This window comes from Notechis scutatus, chromosome 1 (assembly GCF_049901735.1).
Source record: "Notechis scutatus isolate UNSWTSFEM ecotype Mainland chromosome 1, rNotScu1.2, whole genome shotgun sequence".
In the NCBI taxonomy this organism is placed as follows: Eukaryota; Metazoa; Chordata; class Lepidosauria; order Squamata; family Elapidae; genus Notechis; species Notechis scutatus.
The window spans coordinates 239,142,010-239,169,217 of record NC_142009.1 but is presented as its reverse complement, the minus strand read 5'-3'; the positions used below and the strand labels follow the sequence as shown (position 1 = coordinate 239,169,217).

The following is a 27,208-nucleotide window of genomic DNA, read 5'->3' as shown; positions in this document are numbered from 1 at the left end:
CAGATTGTAATCCAACAAATATACCCCCTTGTCTTTATCAAATAAACTTTTTAGAGTGTGTTCCAGGGTTAGCTACCGGTTCGGGATTTACGAGCTTCCCTGCCCACTGTGAGCTGCGCACTTGTAAATCGTCATTAGCACGCTGCGTGCGGAGAAGCAGCCTTTGAAACAGCCCTCTTTTCTTGTTTTTTTAACTGCAGCTGTGCCTCGTTCGGCAGCTGAAGTTGAAAATCATGAAATAAAGATCAGGTAAGAGCCCGGGTGGGACAGTGGGCAAAAACATCAGCAGACATAGAACCGGCTTTATGTCCTCTGCTCTTCAGAGCTACCAGTTCTACAGAGGTGGACAGAACCGGTAGAAACCCACCCCTGGTGTGTTCCCCTCTTCTTTAACATGTTGGAAGGCTGGAACAGTTCTCTCCCTTCATAGAGAGGAGGTGATAGGTATAGTGCTAAAGAACAATGCAAAGAATAGGAAAGAAACGACCATGGCTATTATCAGAAGAAAGAAGGCATCCTCATAAACCCCACATACCCATAATATGTCTGCCAACAAGGTAAAATGGCAAAATGTTACAAACTCATTGAAACTGTGGCAGGTGAAGACTACTTTTATGATAGTAAGTGAAATGATGATATACGATCATTTAAATCAGAGACTAAGGATATTGAGATAGATCGGTTATCTTATTTCATTCATTCGTTTGTTCATTCGTTATGCCACCCATTTCCCCTACAAGGCAATGTTAAGGGGTGGGGGAAGAGTGGGTTTCTTCCATGTAAATATAAGTGGGGCTCTTCCATGTAAATATTTTGCATCCGTTTGAACTAAACTTTTGTGATCCAAGAGTGGCCGTTTTCAGTAGCTAAACCAGATTTCCGATGCAGCTGTAATGTATTTAAAACTACAGTTAATCGTGTTTGTTTATTTGAAACAATCTTTCTGAAGCTTGTGTATAGATTAGTCTTTGAGAAATTTGGCCCCAAGACCTTTCAATTCAGCCACGCAAGCAAGTCTTGACAAGGGGAATAGTAACTCAATGATTTTGCCATTCTTTTTCATAGAAACTGCTTAGAATTATTTTGCATATGAGCAGATGAATACACCTAGCAGGAAATAAAGATTTATTGTTTCTCTGATGGAGAGAGGGTGGGGGGAAAGGGATGGAGAGAGAGAGAACAGGGGAAAAGGGAGGAAGGGAGAGGGAGATACTGACTGCTTCACAGTGCCATCACTCCTTAAACTCAGGGTTGCAACGTCAATACAAGGACAGAAAATCACAGGTCTTTCTCAAAATGTTTTTTAGAGATTGGGGAAAGGGAATGATGGTGGTTTACACTTATAACCACAAAGGTAGGAACAAAGGAATGGATCTCAGGGTAAAAAGCAAACCTTGAAAGCCTCTTTCTTTACCTTGGACATTTTCTTCTACTTCAACTACAAAAATACAGCCAGCCACTGTAACTGCACATGCAGCTAACTAATAACTGTAAAAATTGAAGACATTCCTGTGAGGTTTGCATTTTCTGGCCAGAAAATAAATATAAAGTCAGATGTAGCTTCGTCTGATACTTACAAGTAGTAGGAGTACTGTTTATATGTTTATTGATACAAGGAAGCCACATTTTTTTCTTATTAAACAGCACACACAAATCTAATTCCTCCTTCCTGTTCCTGCCGCTGCATGTTTTAATCCATATTTGCTCGTGATGAAGCTGTGCAAGTGATAGCTTGGCAGGAGAATCTCTTCTCATGACTCTCGCTACAGCTTCCCCCAAAGTCTTCAGGCAAGTGCCTGGTTGCTGGGCGCTTGTGTCATGTTTATGGCTCTAAATAGGACTCTGAATGATTGGCATAGCATCCCATACAAATGCACATGTGTTCAGGAGCAGGAATGGCTGGCTGTGGATGTTAGCTATTTTTAAATGGTTGTTGAAGTGTTTGCTGAGAAGATTATTGCTGCAGCAAGAGCTGCGGTAGTTCAGAGGACTGGCCAGCTGGAGGGGAATGTGGGGCTGGCACATGGGTGATCTGAGCAAGGTTGCTGTATTTTCAAATGTCACCCATCCAGTTTCAGCACAGCTTGAAAGAATTGGGCAGTGGAACCTTCGTCAAACAGAAATGACTTTAGGTCAGGGGTCTCCAAACTTGACAACTTTAAGACTTGGGGACTTCAACTCCCAGAATTCTCCAGCCAGCTTGGAGGTCTTCTAGTCCAGGGGTTGCCAACCTTTTGGACCTCAGGGACCACCAAACTTATAATTTTACATCTTAGGAACCACTAACCGGTTCTGTGGGTGTGGCCTAATTTGTGGGTGTGGCTTGGTGGTCACGTGACTGGCTGGACATGACTTGTATGTAAATATTATAAATATTTATATAAATATTGAATTTTTTTTATAAAAAAAGAGCAACTTTTACCCAAAATCAGGCAAAGCAGGCAGGCAGATTGAGTTGCTCACAGAATCAGATTCATTCAGAGATCTATCTATCTGCCATTGACTAGCTCAGTCTGTCACATAAAATTTGCTTGCAAGCAAACTCACAAAATTAACTCACAACACACCATGCATGTAAATATTGAACTTTTTATAAAAAAGAGCAACTTTTACCCAAAATCAGGCAAAGTAGGCAGATTGAGTTGCTCACAGAATCATTCAGTGATCTATCTATCTGCCATCGGCTAGCTCAGTCTCTCAAATTTGCTTGCCGTGAGTCTGCACTGAATTTGCTTGCAAGCAAAACTTCAGTCCTTAAGGGAAGCAGAACTGAAGATCTAAAGACTAGCTAGAAAGCAAGAAATCCAACCATTTCCTGCTTCCTAGCTAATCTAAATCTCCCAGCACAGCAGAACAGATGATGGTCGGAAAAAGGAAAAATAGCAATTTAGCAGACAAGTTTACCGGGTAAGGAGTGAGTGGGCAGGGAGGGTTCCCGCGGGCCATGTGGGCGGCGCAGCCTTGTGTTTCTGCGCAGCCTGGATTAATTGCTTTGTGGGGGTGCTCTGTGGATGAGATTTCTCTGTGGCACACCAAAATTTTCTCATGGCCCACCGGTTGGCAACTACTGTTCTAGTCCAAGCCCTGCACAAGCAGGATATACCATTAGAGACAAATGGTTGCCCAGTTTCTTCTTTAAAAACTCCAGTAATGCAGCACTCGCAACTTCAGGAGACAAGCTAGATAGTTCTAACTAAGGACATTTCTCCTTAATTCTAGGTTGGATCTTTCTTTGATAATTTTCCACCTGTTACTTCTTGTCCTGCCCTCAGGTGCTTTGGAGAATAGATTGTCCCTCTCGTCTCTGCGACAGCCCCTCATACATTGGAAGATTGTTATCCTTCTCTTCATTAGACTAGCCCAGTGATGGTGAACCTTTTTGTTGTGGTGTGCTGGAAGTGCGTGTGCGGTAGCACATGCCACACCCATAATGCAATGTGTCCTGCCCCTCCTGCGCAGCGCATGCAACCTCCCCCCCTCCCTCTTATCTGCACTGTGCATGCACGCGCCTCCCAGCTGATTTTCGGCCCATTTAAAGCTGTTTTTGCCCTCCCAGAGGCTCGAGGGAAGCCTCTGCAGCCTCGGGAGGCCGAAAAACAGGCCTTCCAGAAATATCAGAAGTGCCCGTTTTCAGCCTCTGGAGCCTGGGGCAGGCCATTTTCACTTTCCCGGGGGCTCGAGGGGAGTCTCTGCAGCCTTTGGAGGGCGAAAAATGGGCCCGTTTTGGCACTTCCAGTATTTCCAGAAGGCCCGTTTTTCTGCCTCCTGAGGCTGCATAGGCTTCCCTTGCACCTCCGGGAGGGCGAAAATAGCCTCAAATGGGCTGAAATCAGCTGGAAGGCACACATGCGCAGTGCAGGTAAGTTTGGCTGGGGCTTGCGTGCCCACACAAATGGCTCTGTGTGTTACCTGTGGTATGCGTGCCATAGATTCACCATCACGGGACTAGCCCAGTCTTTATAAGATTTCGCCTTTAGTTCCCTATTCATCTTTGTTGCTCTTCCCTGCAATCTTTTGATGGCTGAGCTGGCTGGGGAATTCCAGGAGTCTCCTCGTCTGAAAGTTGCCGTGTATGAAACAGTACTGTAAAGTGAGACAATTCTCATGAAATTGAGTTCTTGTGTGTCTACGTGCGCGCTTGCATGTAATAAAGATATAAGTCAGTGGCATGCAAATATTTGATTAATGGGTCAAAATAAACATAGCCTAATCTTGTGTATTCCCTAGGAGCAAGTTTTATTTTATTTCAAGGAAAAAAGAGGCTTTGCGTCAGTTCAGTACCTGGGTTAGAGGGAATTCTGCTGGTTTGAAAAAAGCTGCTTTTGACGCAAGGAGACTGCGCGTGCGTTTCTTTCTCCCTCAATCAGAAACCTGTGCTAAGGCCTCTCATTTCCTTTCTGGAGCTTTTCATCTGGCTCCAATATACTTGTGAGCTCATCTTCCCCGCTCTTGAGTTTGTACCAATTCTAAGAAGAATGTTTAGATTTTTCCAGCCTTCTTTCTAAATTTGGAGCATCCATTTACACTCATTATTTGGAAAGAATGTGGCACAGCAGTAATTGATGAGAGATCTCTTCCTTACTCCCAGCTCGTCTGCAAGCACATTGCCTCTGACAGATCTGGCCCGAATCCCAGACTGCTTGCAACCCTGCAGGGCTGTGAAGCAGGCCTGTGTTATTCACAGCCATATCATGCATGCCTATTTTATTTCCACTCTTATTTCTATAAGTTTGGCAAGTCAGCTTATTTTTTTTTTCTCTTGTGAGATACAGAAGTGTGTGTGTGAGAGAGAGAGAAAGAGTGGGAGGGAGGGAAGGAGAGAGAGAGAGAAAGGAAGAAAAGAGAGAAAGAAAGAAAGAGAAAGAAAGAAAGGAAGGAAGGAAGGAAGGAAGGAAGGAAGAAAGAAAGAAAGAAAGAAAGAAAGAAAGAAAGAAAGAAAGAAAGAAAGAAAGAAAGAAAGAAAGAAAGAAAGAAAGAAAGAAAGAAAGAAAGGGAAATAAAATACTCAGGAAAAGGGTTACTACATTCAGCTGTGGAGAAATATTCTCATACTCATCCGATAAGTCAGGAGCTAATATTTGTGTCAGGCCATTTAACTTTTCCATTTGTTTATGCTGGTTTGCTTAATGGTTCCTGGTAAATGAAGCAAAACCGGGCTCCAGTATACATACATGTGTAAAGGAAATGGTTGAAGTGGTTACATCAGAGTATTTAGTTTATTTGAACATCCAGAATGAGGCCATGGATATTTTTGTTTGGAGTCTATTATGAAAGCCGTGTTGCAGCGGGCATGAGAGGAGAATGTAGATTAGAAAGTGAAGAAGTAAGTATTGAATTTGGGCTACCTGTCTGATTCATTTATGAGACAAGATGCTGCCATCCCTTGTTCTCTATATTGATTTCCAGTTTAGTTTGGTGGCTGGTGAATTTAGATGTGGATAATTAAGTGATTTGGGAGGAAAATAACCGTATTCAATAGTAATTCCATGGGACAATACTATATAGAGATGTGGTGTGCAATCTTTGGCAGAGGTACAAATACTTGAGACCTTCTGTTCTTGGAGATACTATAGAATCTACAGGTGTAGCTCTCAGCTTACAATCACAATTGAGCCTGGAATTTTGGTTACAAGTTATTGCGGCCATAAGTTGAATCATCATATGATTAGACTCGATTTTACAATTGTTTTGAGTCTGAATCTAGCTTATACAATGGACACTAGAAAATGTCACAGTGTGATCATGTGACTTGTGGGATGCTGCAACATGTCGTAAATGCAAAACCGGTTGGCAGGAGCTTGAAATGCAATCATATGAACACAGACATGTGGCAGTCATAAAGAATGGGTTGTAAGTAACTGTTTTTGCGTCCATCATAACTTCGGACAGTCTTTAAATGACTTCTTGTAAGTCAAGAATTACCTATTTCTGCTGGCATAGTTTAGCTCTGTCTAGAAACGTGTGACTTACTGCAACTAAAGTAACTGTTTCCTAAACCCATTTTCTCTTACTTCATTGAGAATGAATCAAACAATGACTTACAAGTAAAAGATAAAACTGAAGAATGGAAATAATTCTGAGCTATCCCTGAAGTTAATAAAAATATCAGTTAACAATTGGGTAATACTTTTATCTTTTGCATGAAAAATAAAGAATTTTGTGGCATTTTAAGACTAACAATTCTAGTATAACTTTCTGTGGATTGTAATATACTGTACTTACTTGGGGGGCTAGAAATAAATTAGTTTGATGTCAACAATATTGCATATGATTATTTTAAGTGGGCTGTAAAATTCTGGGCGACCACTAAATACACCTCATTTAACTGTATATAAAAAAAATAAAGTATTAGTTTAATTAATAGTACTGTGAATAACAATAATAAATAATTTCTGTGGCAAAATAAAATAAAGATAGTGCCAGTGGTAATAGGTGCCTTGGATGCAGTTCGAACTCATCTGGTTCTCCACTTGAACACCATCAGCATTGACAAATTCACCCTCAGTTTAATTGCAAAAGGCAGTTTTACTTGGAACAGCTTACCTCCTGTGAAGAAACCTTAATATTATTGAAAATATCTGCCTGTTCTTAGGAAGGACTCAATAAGTGGACAAAAATGGCAAATCCACTGTGAACATCTGGCTGACTGTGTGACAAACCATAGCAACAGCAACCAACACAGCAAGAATGGATTGACCATTGACCCTTGGGGGTTGATCGTAACCACTGGAAAACCCTGGTTTAGAGCATCAGCATCAGCTATCTTGCCAAGATCATGGTGCAACCCATTCATGCACGGAAAGGAAACCTCTTAAAAATCATTTGTCAGTGACTCCCAGTACTTCAGATACGCCCACTAATCCAAATACCTTGAAGAGCTTTAGTCCTTAAGACTTTCCCAAACTGCAAGGTATATCTCCCTTGGGGAGGTGCAGACAAGGGTCCAGAAGTGTGAGAAAAACATTTTAATTACATTGTTCAAATGCACTCACATTTCCCAAAACTTCATTGGGTAGTTTTCATTATTCATTTTGGTGTGTGGATTGTTAGGGGAGGGGCAGACGTTAAGATTACACTAAAGGGAAGTGTGATGGCAATAAAAATAAAAACCCTTGTTCTTGAACAAGCTCTTGAATTTCAATGGAAACCCTACTAGGATTTGGGACAATTTTTTTTTTTAAAGTAAGTAGGGTATAGCTTGCTTTTATAGTTTTAACCTTGTTCCTTGATAAGTATCTCAAATGGAATATAAGATGTTCTGCAGAAGCACAGTGAGTGCTGCTTCAGCTGGAAGTTTGACAAAGTGCACTTTCTCACTGCACTGTTTCCACTCCACCATCTCTCACAAAGCACTTTGTAGCCATCCTGCAATTATGTTGATGCCCTGGAAACACTGGGGACCTTCGGGGTGGAGGGGAGCATCTTGAATCAGGCAGTACTTACTGTACCTCCAGCTGATCAGTGAGTATCAAAAATGGTTTTCCCTTCAGTGCCATGCTACTCTTGAATTCTGAAACAATAAAAGCCTTTTACGCTCATTCCAAATGGAAATACTTATATCTAGGCATAAACCTTTTCAGTGTGCATTACGTGCCTTTGTTCACCATTTGTGAGACAATTGTGAGCAATGGCCAGGAGAGGAAACTTTCTGACAGCAGAAGCATCATTCCTTTGTTGTATTGAAAAGACTTTTGCCAGCTGTGATACTGTAAGGTCAGCATCCCTTTGACCCATCTTTCCCCCCACACCCCACACCCCAGGGGTGGGATTCTATCACTTTGCACCTATTCTCTAGAACCGGTTGTTAACATTCTAAGCAGTTTGGAGAACCGGTTGTTAGAAGAAATTACTGGCCTAATCCTGTAAGGAAGACAGGAAGGAAACATTCTGGTATTGCTTACAGAAACTGCCTCTCCACTAACCCTTATTACATTCTTGGCAAGACTAGACTTCCTGTCTCAGGAACGTCTCTAGAGATTTTTTCCCCTCCTTTGCTGGTTCTTTGCTTGTGTGGAGTGACCATTCAAAGTTACAATGGCACTGAAAAAAAGTGACTTATGACCATTTTTCACACTTATGACTGTTGCAGCATCCCCACAGTCACGAGAGGCCAGGCGAGGAGATGTGTGCCTCAATATGAGTGATGTTGAGTTGGCCACGCCCAGCCAATAACATGACCACCAAGCCATGTCCACCCAGTCACATGACCACCAAGCCACACCTACCACCTAAGCCAGGCCCATAGAACCAGTTGTTAAAAATTTTGAATCCCACCCCTGCCCCACCCCCTGTCCGTTGTCACATGCTGCTGTGGTGACTGACGCTGGGGAAAGATAGACACCATTTAGAAACGCTTGTAAAATGCGCTGAACGAGACTGAGGTGGCTCAGGGAGGCCAGTAGAATACACTATTTCATACAGTCCACTATGGTTTGTTCAGCAAATCATTAAGAAAAGGAGACAGCCATGAAACAACTCCTATGAAGTAAGCAGCAGCTCCAACAGTTAGTTAATAATTTTAAAGGTTGGCTTATCCTTTTCTAATCTGACAGGATACCAAAGTTACACTAGGTTGAATGACTAGCCCCCAAATTACATGTAATTCTGGGAATAGTGTTCTTCTATTAACTAACAATGCCAGCTTCACTTCAGTAGCATCATATGGCAATATTGCCTTTACAGCAGAAGAATTACATTGAGTGTAAGGAGCTACAAATGATAATTTATTTATGCAAATAAACGCTTATTTATTTCCTTTCTTGGAAATTACATAGAAGTGAACTCAGGAGAGGTGGGGCACCCTGGAATTGAATGCACTTGTATAGATTTGTCTATTCAGAGAGCCAGCCCTGAGAACAGCCAGTTCTTTTATTAAAGGCTATTAACTGAAGTTCTTTCCATTCAATATTTATTTGTTTCATTTGTCTGAATTGCAAGTTTTGAATTTGTGTTTTGGAAAATTGCCTGCTTGCACTGTCCAGTGGTCTGAAGTCATGCTAATACCCGTGGAAGCTTCTGCAAATACTTTAGGCCATTCCTTTAAAAAAAAAAAGACACAAAGGTCACCTGTTTGGTCAGATTATATATTGTGTCTCGGATTTTTATTTTAATAAATGGTACATATTGAAGAAAACCGATTTCTATCCAAGGTGAAGAAGCGACTCAAGATTTTAAGTATCAAGTTAATAGCCATAATAGGCTCTGTCTGCCCTGAATTCCAGAAGGAAACCATTGGCTAGAACTTACTGCATTTTGCCTTATTTAAGGCATATTTCAGCAGGTCAGCTCTTCAATTTTCTTAGAAGTCTGGATTGAGTTAGAGAGTGAAATGTAATATGTCTCCAAGATGAACATGCATGTAGAATGACAGTGACTTTGTAATTAACCTTAAGATTCTTCATTCTATAAATTAAAAGATTGAGTTATTATGTGCCATCAGGTCCTTTCAATTCCTAGTAACCCACCGATAGATTTTTCTCCGTGACAATCTGTCTCTAACCTGTTCTTTTGAATGTAGTCATCATCGCCACTGTAACTCCGTCTATCCACCTTGAGGCAAGTATCCTGTTTCCCAGAAAATAAGACCCAGTCGGAAAATAAGCCCTAGCATGGTTTTTCAGGATGCTCGTAATATAAGCCCTACCCACAAAAATAAGCCCCAGTTAAGATTGTCAGCCAGACTGGGGGGCATTTAGTAATGTATTTCCCCCAAAATAAGACCTAACTGGAAAATAAGCCCTAATGTGTCTTTTGGAGCAAAAATTATTTTCGGGAAGAGACAGGTAGTTCTGTTCCCTTTCTCTTCTGTTTCCTTTGACCTTTTCCAGCATTAGAGCTTGTCCTGAGTTTTTAGGTAATGTGTCTAAAGTAGGATAATTTGAGCCTGGTTATTAATGCTTTGAGTGAAAACTGGGTTAGTTTGTTCAGTTATCCATCAATTTGTTTACTTGGCTGTCCGTGGTATTCTCAGGAGTCCTCTCCAACACATAGTTCAAAGGTGTCAACATTCTATCTGCTTTTCCACTTCCATTGAATGTCTCAGGAAATACAGGATTTGTTCAATTTGTTGGTCTCCATCTTCTATCTTTCTTTCTTTCTGCCTATTCCTTTTACCTTTTTTTCCAAGCAGCTTTGAGAGAAGGATGATTATGTGAATAATTGCACCTTCTTTTTCCTTCTTTCCTTTCTTTTCCTGGATCTTCAGGCTGAGACCTACCAAGGAGATAGATATATGTTTTCTTGCTGGCACGTTTTAATCCTCTTGTCCATTTGAGTTAGATCTGTAAAGGACAGAGAGTGTGAGGAAGGATGGTTGGCTATGCTTGTTGGCAGGACTTGGTACCTCATTCAAAGTGGTTGGCCATTAAGATGTAGTTACAAGCCAAAATTGTAGATGTTTCTGTGTGCTCCCTTTAGGAAAAACAGGGCCAGGTCATGTGGTTGGTGAATTGTATTCCAGGCTTGCATTCTGGCATTGCGTTTGGTAATGCTATCATCAGAAAACTTGTTTTCCTGATTCTATAATTATTCTTTGGAATGCACTGCCACCCACTTTCTTCTCCTACAGCTTTTGTAACAATTGGATCAAGAACAAAAAAATGAGGAAAGAAATGGAGGAAAACACAGAAATATTTTTTAAAAAAACAAATGATGTCACTCCGTAGTTGATTTCTGAAAGACAAAAGGGAATTTAGGGAATAATAATATAAGAAAATATCCTCGGATTGACCAAGCTGACATCATTTTATAAACCTGCATTTATTGTTGATAAAACTCTCTTCTCTTTTCCTAAGAAAAAAGGAAAGTATTTTTTTCAAGGAAGGAAATAGTAACTTTGCCATACAATAATACATTCCTAACCAGAATAGCTTCATATCCCGTCATCTCCACCTACCAAAACTATTAAAATTTGCAGAGCAGGGTGTTTTTTTTAGGGGAAACACCCATAGATCAGTAAATGCTAGCTCTATCGTCACAGTTTTATGCATACATAATAGGTTTTTTTTTTTTTCATAAAAAGCCTCAGTCATAATGTCTATATGGAATTGGAGGATTATGTTGAAAATAGTGTCAGAAATCAAGTCTCAAAAATAGAATGGAAACAGGTTTGCTTTATTTTTCCGGGTTAAAACTTCCAGTAGCAACTGTATTGATCATCTTAAAATGAGTTTTGTAGTAGGACTGTGGCATGACATATTGATTCATAGGTGAAGCCAGGTAAATTTGGGAGTACGAGGGACAGCATCTTGGATTATCATATACTCCCACTGTTTAAATAGTGACTTTGTTTTCCTGGTTAGATTTTTTTTTTTTTTTTGCCTGTTTTTCTCCAAATCCCAACCCACAGCTGACAATAATCAACCCCACATTTGTTACAATAACAAGTCTCATTAGAACACTGGTTCTAATCATGGAGTGAGGAGGTAGGAGGGTTTATTCAGTGCAGATGATTTCATCTGGAATGATGTCACTGCTTAGGAAAAACACTGAACTACCATTAAGCAGTTCAACCTTGGATTCTTGTCCTTGTAAATATCTGGATTTAAAGAGACAAAGCATCCTATCTAGTGCATTTAATCCTGGGCAGGTTTTGTTTTTTGTTTTTTGGCAGAGCTTGGAATCGCTGATTTATAAATGGAACTAGAAAGCATCAAAACCCTGCTTAAAAACTACTTAGAAATCTGCGGGAATGGAAAGATGGGCTTGGCTAATGCCTTTCTCACGGAAGAATAAGGGCTAGTAGCTTTATCAGGCCTGTTTGGCCCTCTTGTCACCTGTAGGATTCACACTATAATTTGTTTAAATTACAAAACCAACAATACTTGGAAAATATAGGCTCTTAGCGTGGGACTTGTCTTTTGTCCTTTAAAAACTCGGTTTCCTTGACCAGAAGAGTTGCCTGCAGTATTTTACACTGAATACTGCTGATCTTCCAGAGCAAAAGTGTCAAATTTGTGGTGTCGCATTGTCATCATGTGACATATTGCGACTTTTTTCCCTTTGCTAAACTGGGGTGGGTGTGGTCAGTGTGTGACGGATCTGGCCCGTGGACTGCGAGTTTGACACCAATGTTCTAGAGTGTTTCCTCATCTGCCAGTAATGAAATCATTAAATACAGCCAATTTCTCCTGTATAATAACAGTTTTCTAGATTCCCAACTCCTGGTTTCAAATCCAGTCCCCATGAATTCCATTGACTCTTATCTCGTGCCAATTTAGTGCTGACCATTAGTTGACTATTAGTCTTGTGTTCAGGATTGAATAAATCTTCCATGCTGTAACTTTATGAATGGCTCTGATTCTTTGCGCCTGACATTAAATTTTTTTTTTTGGATTGGTTTGTCCTATGGTTATTATTAACATTTAATCTTCCTTGTGATCTGCATTTGGTGGGGAACTGTGTGCCTCTTAGAGTTAACTTCAACCGAAGCAATTTATAATAAAATAAGCCTGTTCTTATTATAGCTAGTCCTCACTTAATTATGGCTTATTAATTTTTTATTAATTGGGACTGGAATTTCTGCCACTAAGCAATCATAGTGTGATATGGTATCACAGGGCTGCATCACTTAGCAATGCCAATTGCAGCGGTCTCCACTGACATTGTTAAGTGAGGATCGTTGCTTGTTAAGCGAGGACTTCAGGTGACTGTGGCTTGCAAATTCCTTCTGTCTTCTAAAAAGACGAGACAATGGTGAACCTGGCAGAAAGTTGCAAGCCATGGGTGGCTTGTCAGCACAAGGGAGAGTGTGTGTGCTGCAGCATTATGCAAGCATGTCCAGTTGAGGTGCTGTGGTGCTGTGTGGGCATGGGCAAGGGAGTGGTGCAGGAGGGCACTGTGGAGTACAGGCAGGGAGGTGCTGCAGGCAAACATGCACCACAGAGTATAAGTTCCCTGGGAGCAATTTGTGACCTTCCCTACCAACTTCCCCGTTGCATGGAAGCTTGCAAATAATGATGATATGACTGCAAGACACAGCACCTGTCCTAAGTGCGAGCCAATTGCCAAGTGCCCGGATTGCAGTTATGTGACTGCAGGAATGCTGGGATGGCCAGAACTTCGAGGATCAATCATAAGTACCATTCATTCAATGCTGGCACAAACAACTTCAAGTGGTGACTAAGTGGGTCATCTACCGAGGACTACCTGTCCTTTATCATTTCACTTACTACCACGATGTCAGTTTATTTACTATCATAATGTCAGTAGACATGGAATTTTGCCACTTGGAATTCTGCATAAGTAAAGGTAAAGGTTCCCCTTGCACATATGTGCTAGTCGTTTCCGGCTCTAGGGGGTGGTGCTCATCTCCGTTACAAAGCCAAAGAGCCAGCACTGTCTGAAGATGTCTCCGTGGTCATGTGGCCGGCATGACTAAATGCCAAAGGCGCACGGAACGCTGTTACCTTCCCACCAAAGTGGTCCCTATTTTTCTACTTGCATTTTTACATGCTTTCGAACTGCTAGATTGGCAGAAGCTGGGACAAGTAATGGGAGCTCACTCCATTATGCGGCGCTAGGGGTTCGAACCGCCGAACTGCCGATCTTTCTGATCGACAAGCTCAGCGTCTTAGCCGCTGAGCCACCATATCCCAAGCTTTTTCCAGGTGATCTTCCATCTAATTTATTCTGTGTTTCTGCACTAGTGCATGCACCAATCTGTTCACCTATTAATTTAATTAATTTGTTTTTGTAGCTTAGCTGATCAAGTACATATTCTAGCAGCCTGAAGGGAGGGACCTTGTCCTCCTTGTTTTAACAATGTGCTCACGAATCTGTCTGTTTAAGCACATGCTGCCCAGAACAGAGACTCCTAGTGCAATTCTTTTCTCACTTCCAGGCAGCACTATCTTTAGTATTCTAGGATCATAAAGATAGTGCTGGTCCCTGACAGCTGTTTTCTATGGGTGCCCAGGGCATACATTGGATTTATAAAATATAACCTAACCCAATAAGGCTGGAGACCCCTGAAATGGGATAACAGGAACTAGATTGCAAAATATGAACAACCGCTGGACATTGTTGGCGGGAGGGTAATAACTTTGTTACCATCTAGTAGTTCACATTTTTGCATTCCAGATTTGGTAGCATTACCCTGTACTGTTTGGTTGTTTAAATCTTATGCCATTTGGTCTAGTTCCAAAGAAAGTACAATTGACACTTTCCTTTACAGGCAGTATGCTTAGCTTGCCAGAACCAGGTATTAAGTAGGTTATATATTGTACGAAAGCTGTAAACTTGACTCACACACCCAATAGCTTAAGATCATACAACATACTCAGCCAAAACTGAAGAAATGACTTTCAGTAGTATCAGACTTTTTCAGCCTTCTATTTTTGTTAGTAGCATAGGTATAAAAAGAAAGATTCTGTAGGAGAATGGGGATGTAGAATTGCCTCTGTCTGTACTAGAAGTCATGAATGCAAAAAGTACGGTTTTTAAATGCTTTGCTTTAGTTTCGAAAAGTATCAGCAATTTATTAAAACAGATGTGTCTGTTTTCAGGATCCCTGTTTGAATGATTCACCAGCAGGTGCTGTGTTTGTGCTCTTGTGCCTGCCAAAGCACCTTTTTGGAAACTAATCCTAAACAGTATACATTCTGGGTAGAGGAAAAGCAAGAGGCAATTCAGAAAAATAGAAAAGGGACCTTAAGGAACAAACCATTAAGTCATGAGGTCCAGTAACGTGTATGCTAGTTTTCATCAATCCAGTGTCCGTCATATATTTTCTACAGATAATTCTCGACTTATGACCACAATTGAGCCCAAAATTTATGTTATTGAGATATTTGTTAAGTGAGTTTTGCCCTATTTTATGACCTTTCTTGCAACAGCTATTAAGTGATTCACTGCAGTTGGTAAGTTAGTAACATGGTTGTTAAGTGAATCTGGCTTCCCCATCGACTTTGCTTGTCAGAAGGTCATAAAAGGTGATCACATGACCTTTGGACACAGCAACGGTCATAAATATGAATCAGTGGCCAAGCATCTGAATTTTGATCACGTGATCAAGGGGATGCTGCAAAGAAACTGTCATAAGTCACATTTTCCAGTCCCATTATAACTTTGAATGGTCACTAAACGAACTATTGTAAGTCGAAGACTACCTGTATTTACCTCAACATCCTGGCTTAACAGTATGCTTTTTATGAAACCTTCCTTCTAGGAATTACTAAGGACAGAATCCCAAAAGAAATAAAATATTTATTGTTACATATTACAACAGCCGCCAGAATAGTCTTTGCACAAGTATGGAAAACTCCCAATATTCCTAAAGAAGAACTGATATTACAAAAAGTAACAGAAAGTGCTGAAATGAATATGTTAATGCTAAAATTGAAAGAAAGAGATGACTCTGAATATTTCCTAATCTGGAATGAATGGTATGATTGGATAGCAAACAGAACTAAAAAATAAGACAAGAAATCTAATAGTAAGAAATCTTAAGAAAGTAAAATGTAAATTTGTAAAATATATAAGAATATAAGAATAACAATTAAAGTTATGAATTAACATTAGATAAATATAAATACAATGTGTTAAGATATTTAAGATAAGAACTTGTATAGATGTCAAGAATGCTGCTGTTGAAACTATGATGTTTTATGTTGAAACAATAGAAACTTAATAAAAACATATTTTAAAAAGTATGCTTTTTATATATATGGATATGGATATGCATGCTTTGAGGGATTTTCATTCATAATATAGGTCCATGATGGCGAACCTATGCCACGCCTACCGGAAGTGGCACGCAGAGCCATCTGTCTGAGCACGCAAGCTGTCGCTTGTTACTCTTCTGGGTTCCGGCATGCGCATGTGCGCTGGCCAGCTGGTCTTTACGCATGCGGGAGTGCCGGAAACCAGAAAAACAGCTCCCCGGCACTCACACACTAGTCTTCGTGTGTGCATGAACATTAGAAACTGGAAGACCAGGTGGCTGGCATGCATGCATGCGCCGGGAAGCTAAGTTTCCGATTTCTGACGCGCACTTCCATTTCGGTGCCAAAAAGGTTCGCTGCCACTGATACAGGTAATAGGTTGGGAAGTTGGACTATACAGATTTTCCAGGTTCTTCCAATCTTATTTAAATATGCCAGAGTGCACATGTAGTCCTTTTTGTTCTCTATCCCTAAACTACAGCCTTAAATATATAGTATTTTAAAATTCTCCAGTGTGATATGCTGCAATTATGTCCTTTGGCAATAGTGAAAAAGAGTTGCAAACTCGACACATCTGGAGACCAGAAAAGCACATGCAAAGCAATTATTAACTGCACAGTTTGAAGAAGGAGTTTTATCTTTTGCTTCACAGAGATGCCAGCAAATCTGAATCTGGGTCTCTCTTTATGTTCAGTAACACTGAATTTCTGACTAGAACTAGTACTGACAATTGGATATAGACTCCAGGTCTCTTAAGTCATTATTAACTTTAGATAAGATGCTATGATATACTTGCTATCTTTGGAACGATCTCCTTCTTGTATTCATATCACAAACATGGACAGTTTTTCTTTTCATACATAATAGAGCCTCAGCCTTGCCAGATTTCCAAAATATTTAAAGATGTGAATAAATCTCCAAATACAGCTGGTTGGTTTTTACCTTGATGATCATTAAAGATTTTACATATTGGTTTGTTTTCTGTTCTTACTTTGTATAGTATTTTTATCCATTCATCATAACTACCCAGAGTGACTATGGTAAGATGGGTGATGATATTAATTGGGGAAAAATAGAATAATAAGAGTTCTGTTCCATAAATGTGGCACATCTTTAAAAAATTTTTTTTCTAATGGCTCCTTACCTTGCTTGTTTTAATAAGCATGTCTGAGGACATGTCTCAGATAAAGATACCAGCTGAGAAAGACATCAATTCATGACTTGTATAAAAGTAGATTAGATTAAATTAAATTTCTTGTAGAAAAGTTACATTAAATTAAGAGTAGAAGTGCTTCAAATATCCAAATCTCAATCTTGAGGAAATCAAGGAATTACTGTTAAAAGCTGTTTTGTATTTGTCAGTAAAGACTTTGTTCAGCTTTTTGTACTGAGGTGGCTTTGCATGTTGGGCCTTTTGTAAATTCATGTATTGAGAACTGACCTTGGTCTTTCAGGTTGGACTTAAATTGAGGAAGAATGTGTCAGTGCTAAAGTTCTACAGCAGAGGTCCCCAAACTTGGCAACTTTAAGACTTGTGGACCTCAACTCCCAGAATTCTCCAGCCAGCTGTACATAGCTGGCTGGAGAATTCTGGGAGTTGCAGTCCACAAATCTTAAAGCTGCCAAGTTTGGAGATCTCGGTTCTACAGGGTGGCAATCTTTCCAGTCACGTTCTACATCTGATGAGTTTCTGTTTGAGGCATGCTAAGATGATTCACAGTACCGTATATACTCGAGTATAAGTCGACCCGAATATAAGCCGAGGCACCTAATTTTATACAAAAAAACTGGGAAAACTTATTGACTCGAGTATAAGCCGAGGGTGGGAAATGCAGCAGCAGCTACTGGTAAATTTCAAAAATAAAAATAATTAATTTGGGAAACGATCTCACTATCTCACGTCGCCTCGGGAAGGGAAAGGCAAAGCGCTTTTGCCTTTCCCTTCCCGGCTAGGCTGTTGGGAGTCGCTGCCGCCTGCCTTTCCCTTCCCGGCTGGGGCTGTTGGGAGTCGCTGCCGCCGGCGCGGACCCAGTCCCGCCGCCTCGGGAAGGGAAAGGCAAAGTGCTTTTGCCTTTCCCTTCCCGGATGGGGCTGTTGGGAGTCGCTGCCGCCGGCGCGGACCCAGTCCGCCGCCTCGGAAGGAAAGGCAAAGTGCTTTTGCCTTTCCCTTCCCGGATGGGGCTGTTGGGAGTCGCTGCCGCCGGCACGGACCCAGTCCGCCGCCTCGGAAGGGAAAGGCAAAGTGCTTTTGCCTTTCCCTTCCCGGATGGGGCTGTTGGGAGTCGCTGCCGCGGGCGCGGACCCAGTCCAGCCGCCTCGGGAAGGAAAGGCAAAGTGCTTTTGCCTTTCCCTTCCCGGATGGGGCTGTTGGGAGTCGCTGCCGCCGGCACGGACCCAGTCCGCCGCCTCGGGAAGGAAAGGCAAAGTGCTTTTGCCTTTCCCTTCCCGGATGGGGCTGTTGGGAGTCGCTGCCGGCGCGGACCCAGTCCGCCGCCTCGGGAAGGGAAAGGCAAAGTGCTTTTTGCCTTTCCCTTCCCGGATGGGGCTGTTGGGAGTCGCTGCCGCCGGCACGGACCCAGTCCGCGCGCCTCGGGAAGGGAAAGGCAAAGTGCTTTTGCCTTTCCCTTCCCGGATGGGGCTGTTGGGAGTCGCTGCCGCCGGCACGGACCCAGTCCAGCCGCCTCGGGAAGGGAAAGGCAAAGTGCTTTTTGCCTTTCCCTTCCCGGATGGGCTGTTGGGAGTCGCTGCCGCCCGGCACGGACCCAGTCCGCCGCCTCGGGAAGGAAAGGCAAAGTGCTTTTTGCCTTTCCTTCCCGAGGCGGCGGGATCAGCGCCGGCAGCAGCGACTCCACACCATTATTTTTTTCAGAGGGAATCTGACTCGAGTATAAGCCGGGGGATTTTTCAGCACAAAAAATGGGCTGAAAAACTCGACTTATACTCGAGTATATACAGTAATTAGATATGATTTTTTATGCAGAATGTATTGTTTGAGAAGCTTCAGGATAATAATTTCGATCAATAAAAATGTATCTGTCTATAAGTTCAGTTGATACTACTAGATGTAGGTAACATACTTCTAAATCAGGGGAGTCGAACTCACATGATCACGGTAGCATCACGTGACATATCAGGACTTTCCCCCCCCTTCACTAAAGTGGGCGTGGGCAGCAGGTGATGCATCTGGCCTACGGGCTGGGAGTTTAACGGCCCTGTTCTAAATGCATCTTTAAATTTTCACCTGTGTACTTAAGGAAAGTCCTATTGACCAACTGGTCATTCTGGATGGGGCTCATAAATGAGCCAGAGGGGAGAGAATTCGTTACCTCAGTTTGTGTCCTGACTAAAAGTGCCCTAAAAGGAAAGTACAGTTGGGGCTCAAATTGCTTCCCTAGCTTAGAGTATATCCAGACCAGCATTCCTGCTTCTTTTTATTATTTTTCTTTTATTGTTTAAAGTATGCTCTCATTATCCTGGAACAAATACCAGCTTGTTTTTCAGTATATATTATGTAGTACATAGTTTTGGAACGTAGAGGAGAAAAAGATTAGGGACTTGATTATAGCTGTTGGGATGTTTGAACACATTGGTATAAATTAGTTCAACCCTTCTGTAATTGGAAAAGGGATGGGAGAGTGGCAGTGGTGGGATTAAAAAAAAAAATTACTACCAGTTCTGTGGGCATGACTTGGTGGGCATGGCAGGGGAAGGATCTCCAGTCAGAGATGGTATTTGCCGGTTCTCCAAACTACTCAAAATTTCCACTACTGGTTCTCCAGAACTAGCCAGAACGTACTGAATACCATCTCTGGATAGTGGACAGTACACCTGCGTGTAGAGCAGAATTTAAGATTTGTGAGAGAGAGGAAAAAGTGAATGTTGTACAGCTGGAAAATGCTAATGATTAAAGGCATCAAACTAGAAACTAAGAGGCTGTGAGTTCTAGCCCTGCCTTAGTCATGAAAGCTGGATGACTCTGGGCCAGTCACTCTCTCTCAGTCCAACCCGCCTCACAGTGTTATTGTGGAGAAAATGGGAGACGGAGAGAGTATTGGCTATGTTTGCCGCCTTGAGTTACTTATAAAAATAATATAAGGTGGGTTTTTTTTTTAAAAAAAAAATCAGCCTTAAATAAATAGCACTAAAGAATATGCTGGAAGCCCTTCATTTGAATGGACTCGTCCATGCGAGATAGCAGACAATTATGCCACGCTTTCGTTTGTGCTTTGGAACGTGCAGCTAATGGATTAGTTGAACCGCACCATACTCAAACGCTCCCAGTATTGCTACAAATATATTGAATTGTCAGAGCTAAAGAGACTTGAGCTTATTCATCTTGCCCTTACCAGCTGCTGTTTGTGGCATTTTGGAACAAGAGCCGGAATCAGAGGGAGGAGAAGGGGGGGGAAAAAAAGGGATGTTGTCTCTTTAAGCAGCTGAGCAAACCATATGCCAATAGCGTAGCTCTTGAGTTAAACTGCATGTCTGTGTGCTGAGTAAGGAATGTGGTTGCATGCCTGACCCGTTAGCTATGACTGCTCCTTGGTGGATCGGCTGTTGCTCATGTGCTGAGCTCATTCAGGCTCGCTGGAGTTGGCGCTACGCATACACAAGGGGCGAAGTCAGGAGGAAAATAATCCTGCCGAGGAGGAGGAGAAATATTTTTGTCCGATTACCTTCCTCTTTCCTTTTTTAATTTCTCCTCAAAGCTGGATCTGTGGGTGCCTCAGGCTCTCTCTTTCCCTTTTTTTGGAAAGAGGAGGCTTTCTCTCCCCCCCCCCCAGCAGCTGTTGTTTGGCGAGGACAGGAGATAACTCTGGGAAAGACGCAATCCAGCTGCCTGGATGCCTTTGGATGTTATGATTGCTTCCTCTGAGGACCAGACCTGGCCAGACATGCACAAGGGGCAGATGAAGCTGAAAATCAGGGTCAGGCGAATGAAGGAAAGCAGAGACATAAGAGGTTGGTCTCCCGGATTATTACCCTTAAAAGAAAAGGCAGAGGTGTGCATGAAAAGTGAATGGAGAAAGGAAGGGAGGGCGGCATGGAGAGCTTGCTTACTATGGACTGGGAAAGGAGATGGATTGAAAGCTGGCACCTTGCACTTTTAGGATTGAGAGAGTATCTGCATTAGGTATGTGGTGGTAGTGGTGGGTACAAATGCCCATTGTTCCCTGGGGTGTGCAGATGCAAGATATGGGCAGCAATACTAAGTATGCTCCAATGTCCTTCTGAGGAAATACGGTCTGAATTGGGTTGGCGCTGCATGGCACAATAATCATACGTGTATATATAAAACTATATCTATATCTATCTATCTATACACACACACACACACACACACACCTTTTGGGAAATGTGCTGATTGTTGCTGTTTGCTGCAAGAAGACTGTGAGAGTCAGTGGGCATTTTAGTGATGAGTGCTCTTTCAGATTTTGATTTAAGGAGGAACTTTCCCCCCCCCCTGAAAACCAAGTTTAATTTTGTAATTGACTGAGACACGTTAAAACAGGAGTGCAAAGGAAAGATCAGAGAAGGAAAACGGATCTCTTATGTAATCCACCACATGTTCCTCTCTCTCCTGTGTACTCTTTTTTTTTTTAGAGGTCCCTGTCAAAAGGATGTGCAGATGGAAGGGTGGGGTAGATGATGGAAGAAACAACAGACCCTGTGTTACTATCCTCAGGTCTGCATCCAGCACATTTTCTTTGTTTTCTTCCTATGACTGATAGCATTCATTCTTGGGAAAGATTCCTCAGCATGTCCATAATAGCTTATTATTTGCAGAAAGGAGTGGAAAGCAGCCTTTTAAAGCGGTAGAGTGACCTACTTTACCAAGTGGTGAGACTAAGAGTTTCCCATCACTCTTGACAAAAATGGAAATTCTCCTACAGTGCTTGACCTTTTCGTTTGTCTGTTTTTTAATATGTCAGGAAGGGCATAGCTCAGAGATGGTGTCATTAGCAATAAGTCATTTGTGGTTATGACACATTTTTCTCTACTTAGAACCTGTAAAGCTGGTCTAAGTAAAATACATGAACCAGAGGGAAAATCTAGATCAGAAGTACACAAACACTGATCCTTCAAGACTACCACTATTTCATATTGTTGCTTTTTTCAGACTGATTTCCTGGTTATACAAGCCTTTGCACAGTCACAAAGTAGAATAGAGTTGACAAAAACTCAGGGAAAAAAATGACAGGTTGAGAGCTGTTATACACATCTTTCTAATTTTTCTGCATATAATTGAAATTACTTGTCGAGCATTCTGTATACTCGCTCGTGAACCAAAATAATCTCCTAATACAGCTGATATTCTTCAAATTTCCTGGTCTACAACTCTTACTGCAGCCATTGGAGGGCATCACCTTGGGAAACACGATCCTAGGTTATTCTTTCTAATTAATAGAAAGATGGCATATATTTTCCCTCAGCAAGAGGAAAATGAGGCATCTAGGAAGAAAATGCCCATTTTGCTTAGGTATGAAAGATTACATTGTCATTTGGATATCATTTGGGAGCACTGATGAAATTAGGTTTCCTATTCTTTCAGTTCCATGTTGGGATAATTAAGAAATAATAATTTCTAATTTCTAATCTGTCAAATGGAAACAAATGGTCTTACTTTTTAAGTATGTAAGTATGGATAAATCATATAGAGACAAAAAAAGAGAGAAAGGTGTATTGGTAATGATGTGTGGATAGAATAAATACAAAATTGCTTTCAAAAAGTCTGACTTGGAGAAGATAGAAATGGATGAGCCTTGAACTGTGGTGCTGCAAAGTGAACATTGGTAGCATGGAAAGGGAGATCAACTGATGTGCAAGCACAATGAAGCAGGAAGAGGACAGACAGCAGAGATCTAGTAAGCCTTTATGCTACATTGATAGCCTTTAAACAGAAGCCTGGTATGAGATCCTAAAGCCACTGAGGGCACAGTATCAAAAGAAGCAGCTTCTGCTGAATGTAAGAGCAGCATTTTTTTTCTTCCCCCAGAATCTCTCTTATCTGCCGTTAAAAGGTCATGGCGAAACAGCAGATGTTCTCCTGGCTTGCACAAGGAAAGGCAGTGAGATTGCAAGAGAAATACGCAGATCATTCTCAGTGCCCTGGATAATACAAAAAAGGATGTGTTGAAGAATTAGTGCAGCAGGGGTGACCTAATGAAGCCGATATAAGGTGTGAGCTCCATTTGAGGTTGGCTTGAGGAAGGAAACTAGCTCTGACTTATACTAATCCTATTATAGTGGGGAGCAGGAGAAATGATGCCAAATGTCATTGCCCTGTGCTTGGTCTTAAGTGGTGAACTATTTTGGGCCTGATGCATCCCAGTTCAATTCTGACTTAGCTATCCATTTTTATCTTGACCTCAGCAAGTTGGGGAAAATTCATACAGCATTCTGGAGCAGATTTTTTTTTCTTCTAGCCCAACTTTAAGAATCTATTCAAAAGGCTGCTTTTAAAAAAAAAAAATCCAAATGTAATAGTTTCCCCCACTTTAAAAAAATCATGCTAAAGTCATGGTTTCTTAGAACATTAAAAGCAACATGAAAGCACATGCACGTTCTAAGCAAGAGAGTCAGATTCAGAGAATTACCTTTTTTTCATCTTTAAATGTATGTGCCAAATATATTTTGTAGATAAAACCCAACCAAAATAGGGATTTAAAAGAGTTGGTGCTTTTTTAGCCATATTTTTCTCTTTTCCTTTTCTTCCCATCACCTTTTATTTTCATCAATTTGGATTGTGGCTTGTCCTGTATGTCCTCCTCCTCCTCCATCATCACACCTCTGCCTGTCTCCATCCTCCCTTTCATTTCACTCATCATACGTCCTTAGCATGGCAAGGCATTGACCTGATGCATAATCACGTCAAGCAAAATGGTATATTTGTCTACATTCTCTTTTTCATGGTTTTTCGTTTTCTTCTTCTTCTTCTTTCCTTCCTGCTTTCTCCTTAAAATCTACTGTAGGCAGAGGGTAGGGAAAAGAAGCAACAGCTTTCCTGAAAGAAGCATCACTGCTTTTCTCCAACTCGTTCAGCTAGATCAGAGAGGTTGGTTGATTGATAGAAGGACAATTGATTCACATGATTTGTGTGCCATCCTATTCTAAAGATTCCCAAGAAAGGCTTTGTGTTATTTTATTTTATTTTTTAAAAAAGCAGTTTTGCTGGTGACCAAAGCAGACAGCTTATGACTGCTTTGTATGGGAACAAAAGAAGCAAATCTGGGCTGTTGTCTCACGCTCAGGGGACTGAGTGGCAAGCAGCAGGCTCTTTAGCAAAAAAAAAAAAAAAAAAGGAAGCTCTCTTGTTGAAGCACCCTGCAACATTTTCAAAGGCTGAGTTCATTGTTGGCCCTGCTTATAAGAAAACGTACAGAAGCTTCTTTTAAGCAAGTGGCAGCTTCTCTCTCTCTCCAACACCCCCCTCTCCACACCCTCACCCAATCTTCTAATTAAGACAGAGATGCTGGAGGCAATATGAGATCAGAGACTGGGGTTTTCTCAGAGATTTACAACAGGAAGTCCAACCTCCCCTTGTAGCCTCTTCCTGATCTTCCAAGAAGGCACCAAATTCATTCTTATTAAAAGAGAGAGAGAGAGAGAGAGAGAGAGAGAGAGAGAGAAGGAGGCGGGAGGAAGGTGCATCTTCCCTCTCCTTTCTGTTTTTGACATAAGGAGTTGAGGGTTGTCGGGTTTTTTTTTGACCTGCCTTCTATACATCGAATATATAATTCAAACATGTCATCTTCTTATCCTTGACAAAAATGCTTGCCTTAAAAAAAATCTTCTCTTGATTCACCATGAAGCAATTAAAATATTTTTAATTATAAGAACAGGAATCTTTCATGCTAAATAACCATACAATCTTCGGTCCACTTTAGTATTTTACAGCTACGCACCCACAAACACCCATACATCATATAAGGTTCCTTTTAAGATCAAAGTCTTTTGATTTAACTTCTGCACATATTTCATTAGCGTAGAGGACGGATATGTTAACACTGCATGGATGAAATAGTTCAGGCCTTTGTTCAATACTTCATTTGAAATGAATACCATACTCTTCATTGAAGTGGATCATTCCCACTCTTTAAAAACCAACCATCAGGTGATGGATGATGGAAGCAGGTCTTTCCATATACCGGTAAACCTCAACTTATGATCACAATTGAGCCAAAAATTTATGTTGCTAAATGAGAAATTTGTTAAGTGAGTTTGGCCCCATATTACGATTTTCCTCGCCACATTTGTTAAGCGAATCACTGCAATTGCTAACATGGTTGATAAGTGAATCTGGTTTGCCAGAATTTGTGAATTTGCTTGTCAGAAGGTTGCAAAAGGTGATCGCATGACCCCAGGACACTGCAGCCGTCGTAAATGTGAGTCAATTGTCAAGCATCCAAATGTAAATCATGTGACCATGGAGATGCTGCAAGGGTCATGAGTGTGAAAATGGTCATAAGTCACTTTTTTCAGTGCCATTTTAACTCTGAGCGTTCACTAAGCCTACCATTGTAAGTTGAGGACTACCTGTATACAACACTAAATATAGTATAAGTTTCATCTCAGTGTGGACTTCTTTGCTGTCCCTTAAACCAAGAGGTTTAAACAATCCGTGGTTTCTGGGTCATTTGTATTTCTTGTCCTTAATTTCATATCTCTCTGTCTCTCCCCCTCCCTCCCTTGCCCTTCCTCTCTCTCTCACACACACACATACAGAAACTCGCATCCTCTTTCTCTGTCTTCAGAATAAAAGTTTGCAATGCAGTAAGGAAAGGTAATTTTTTAAAAAAGCAAACAGGCAGTATTTGCAAGACGTGATCAATGTTGGCATATCCCTCATAAGAGATTCCCTTGAGGCAATGGAGTCCTTCACAGAAAAGAAAGAAAAATCTCTCTCTCTCATGCCTCCAGCGTGGAATGCGTTAGAATCGTATGAACATGTCAGCGTATTTGATCCCCGTTGCTGAGTAAACAGATTAGGATTATTCATTAGAACTGTTAACATAGGAACGAGCGACAAACATTGCCTTCCGGTGTGTAAAAGAAATTACTATGGCACTAACAAATTCGAAGAAAGTTGTTTGAAGCTCTGGAGATAAACTCAGCTTAAAATTTAGTTGAATGGGATTGCAACCGTTCCACTCTCACACATCTTTTTTGAAAAGCTGCATCTTTAGCACGGAGGTTCGCTACAGCTTCCCATCATCTCCACAGAGGATCTGGGTTGGCTTGAAATCTTCTTAGGTATATTTTAGTATATCTATTTTATTTTTCTTTATTAACAAAATTTATATGGCTGCTCGACTCACTCCTGGCGACATCTGGTGGCTTGTCGATGTATATTTTATCTTCCAACCTTGGCCTAGCATCCATGGGGATCTTGCATCTTTGGAGAACAAAGACAAGTATTAAATCGTGATCTGCAATGAAGCAAAGGATTCGATACTACTGGAGCTAACATTTTGGCATTCGAGATATGAATATCAAGCTTGAATCACTTGGAGCTGACTAAATCAGAGTCAATCGTTGCTTCTTTAAAAAAAAAAAATCCTCTCCATGGATACTTGATGGGCAACTGATCGACTGCAGAATATAGAGGGAAATGCAGTGAGTTTTCTGTTGAAGAAAATCTGTGTAAAATGCATGCATATTAAAAAGGAATCCGAGTTGCCTAGGTTTTCTCTTTATTTGATACGGCACAAAGCAGAAGGAAGGGTGGGAGGGATATTGTTCTTTAAATGTGGTAGACCTGTGAATTGCAGGCTTCCCTCGGTGTTTAATCAAGTGCTGGCATAGAGATCAGACCCCATGAGTGATCAAGGTTTTGTATGGTTTGGTTTTCAATTAATTCAGAACGGATGTGCAATTGATTCCTGCCACAGTGCAGATTGCAGATAAGTACTGTACTCACACTAAGCTAGCTCACGGCTTCATGCATACAGGTAGTCCTCGACCTACGACCCAAAATTTCTGTTGCTCCGTGAAACATTCGTTGAGCGAGCTTGGCTCCATTTTACGACCTTTCTTGCTGCAGCTTTTAAATGAACGCCTGCAGTTGTTAAGTTAGTCACCCGGTTGTTAAGTGAATCTGGCTTCCCCGTTTGACTTTGCTTGTGCAAAGGTCGCAAAAGGGGAGAAAATCACATGACCTTGAGACACAGCAACGGTCATAAATACGAATCAGTTGCCAAGCATCCAAATTTTAATCACACGACTAAGGGGATGCTGCAATGGCAGTGAGTGTGAAAAACAGTCATAAGTCACTGTGGTGCACAGTTTGTTACATAAGACCAACACTGTGGGGGTTGTTGTTGATTCCAAGAAATGCATGAATTGAAAATGAAAAAATTCTTGTAAACCAATGAAGTCAGCCCCTTTTTAAAAAGGCAACTGGACTTTATTTTTCCTTGAAGACATTTCGCTTCTAATATTTGCTCCTGCTTGAGCAGGGGGTTGGAGTAGATGACCTCCAAGGTCCCTTCCAACTCTGTTATCCTATGTTCTTATTCAATAAGCTTCCTCAGCCTTTCTCCCTC

At 41.3% G+C, this 27,208-nt stretch overlaps 1 protein-coding gene across 3 annotated transcripts in view; it reads left to right on the top strand.

The window, feature by feature from the left end:
- Positions 1 to 27,208, top strand: part of DUSP8 (dual specificity phosphatase 8) — a 128,666-nt gene that overhangs the window by 81,845 nt on the left and 19,613 nt on the right. The window contains exon 1 of one of the 3 annotated variants that reach the window (XM_087950778.1): positions 20,168 to 20,624. The exons of the other annotated variants lie outside the window; for them this stretch is intronic. Within the exon in view, the coding sequence (XP_087806904.1) occupies positions 20,507 to 20,624 (118 nt within the window). The 5' untranslated portion in view covers positions 20,168 to 20,506. Of the gene's footprint in view, positions 1 to 20,167; positions 20,625 to 27,208 lie in introns of those variants that run through there. 3 annotated transcript variants of the gene reach the window in all.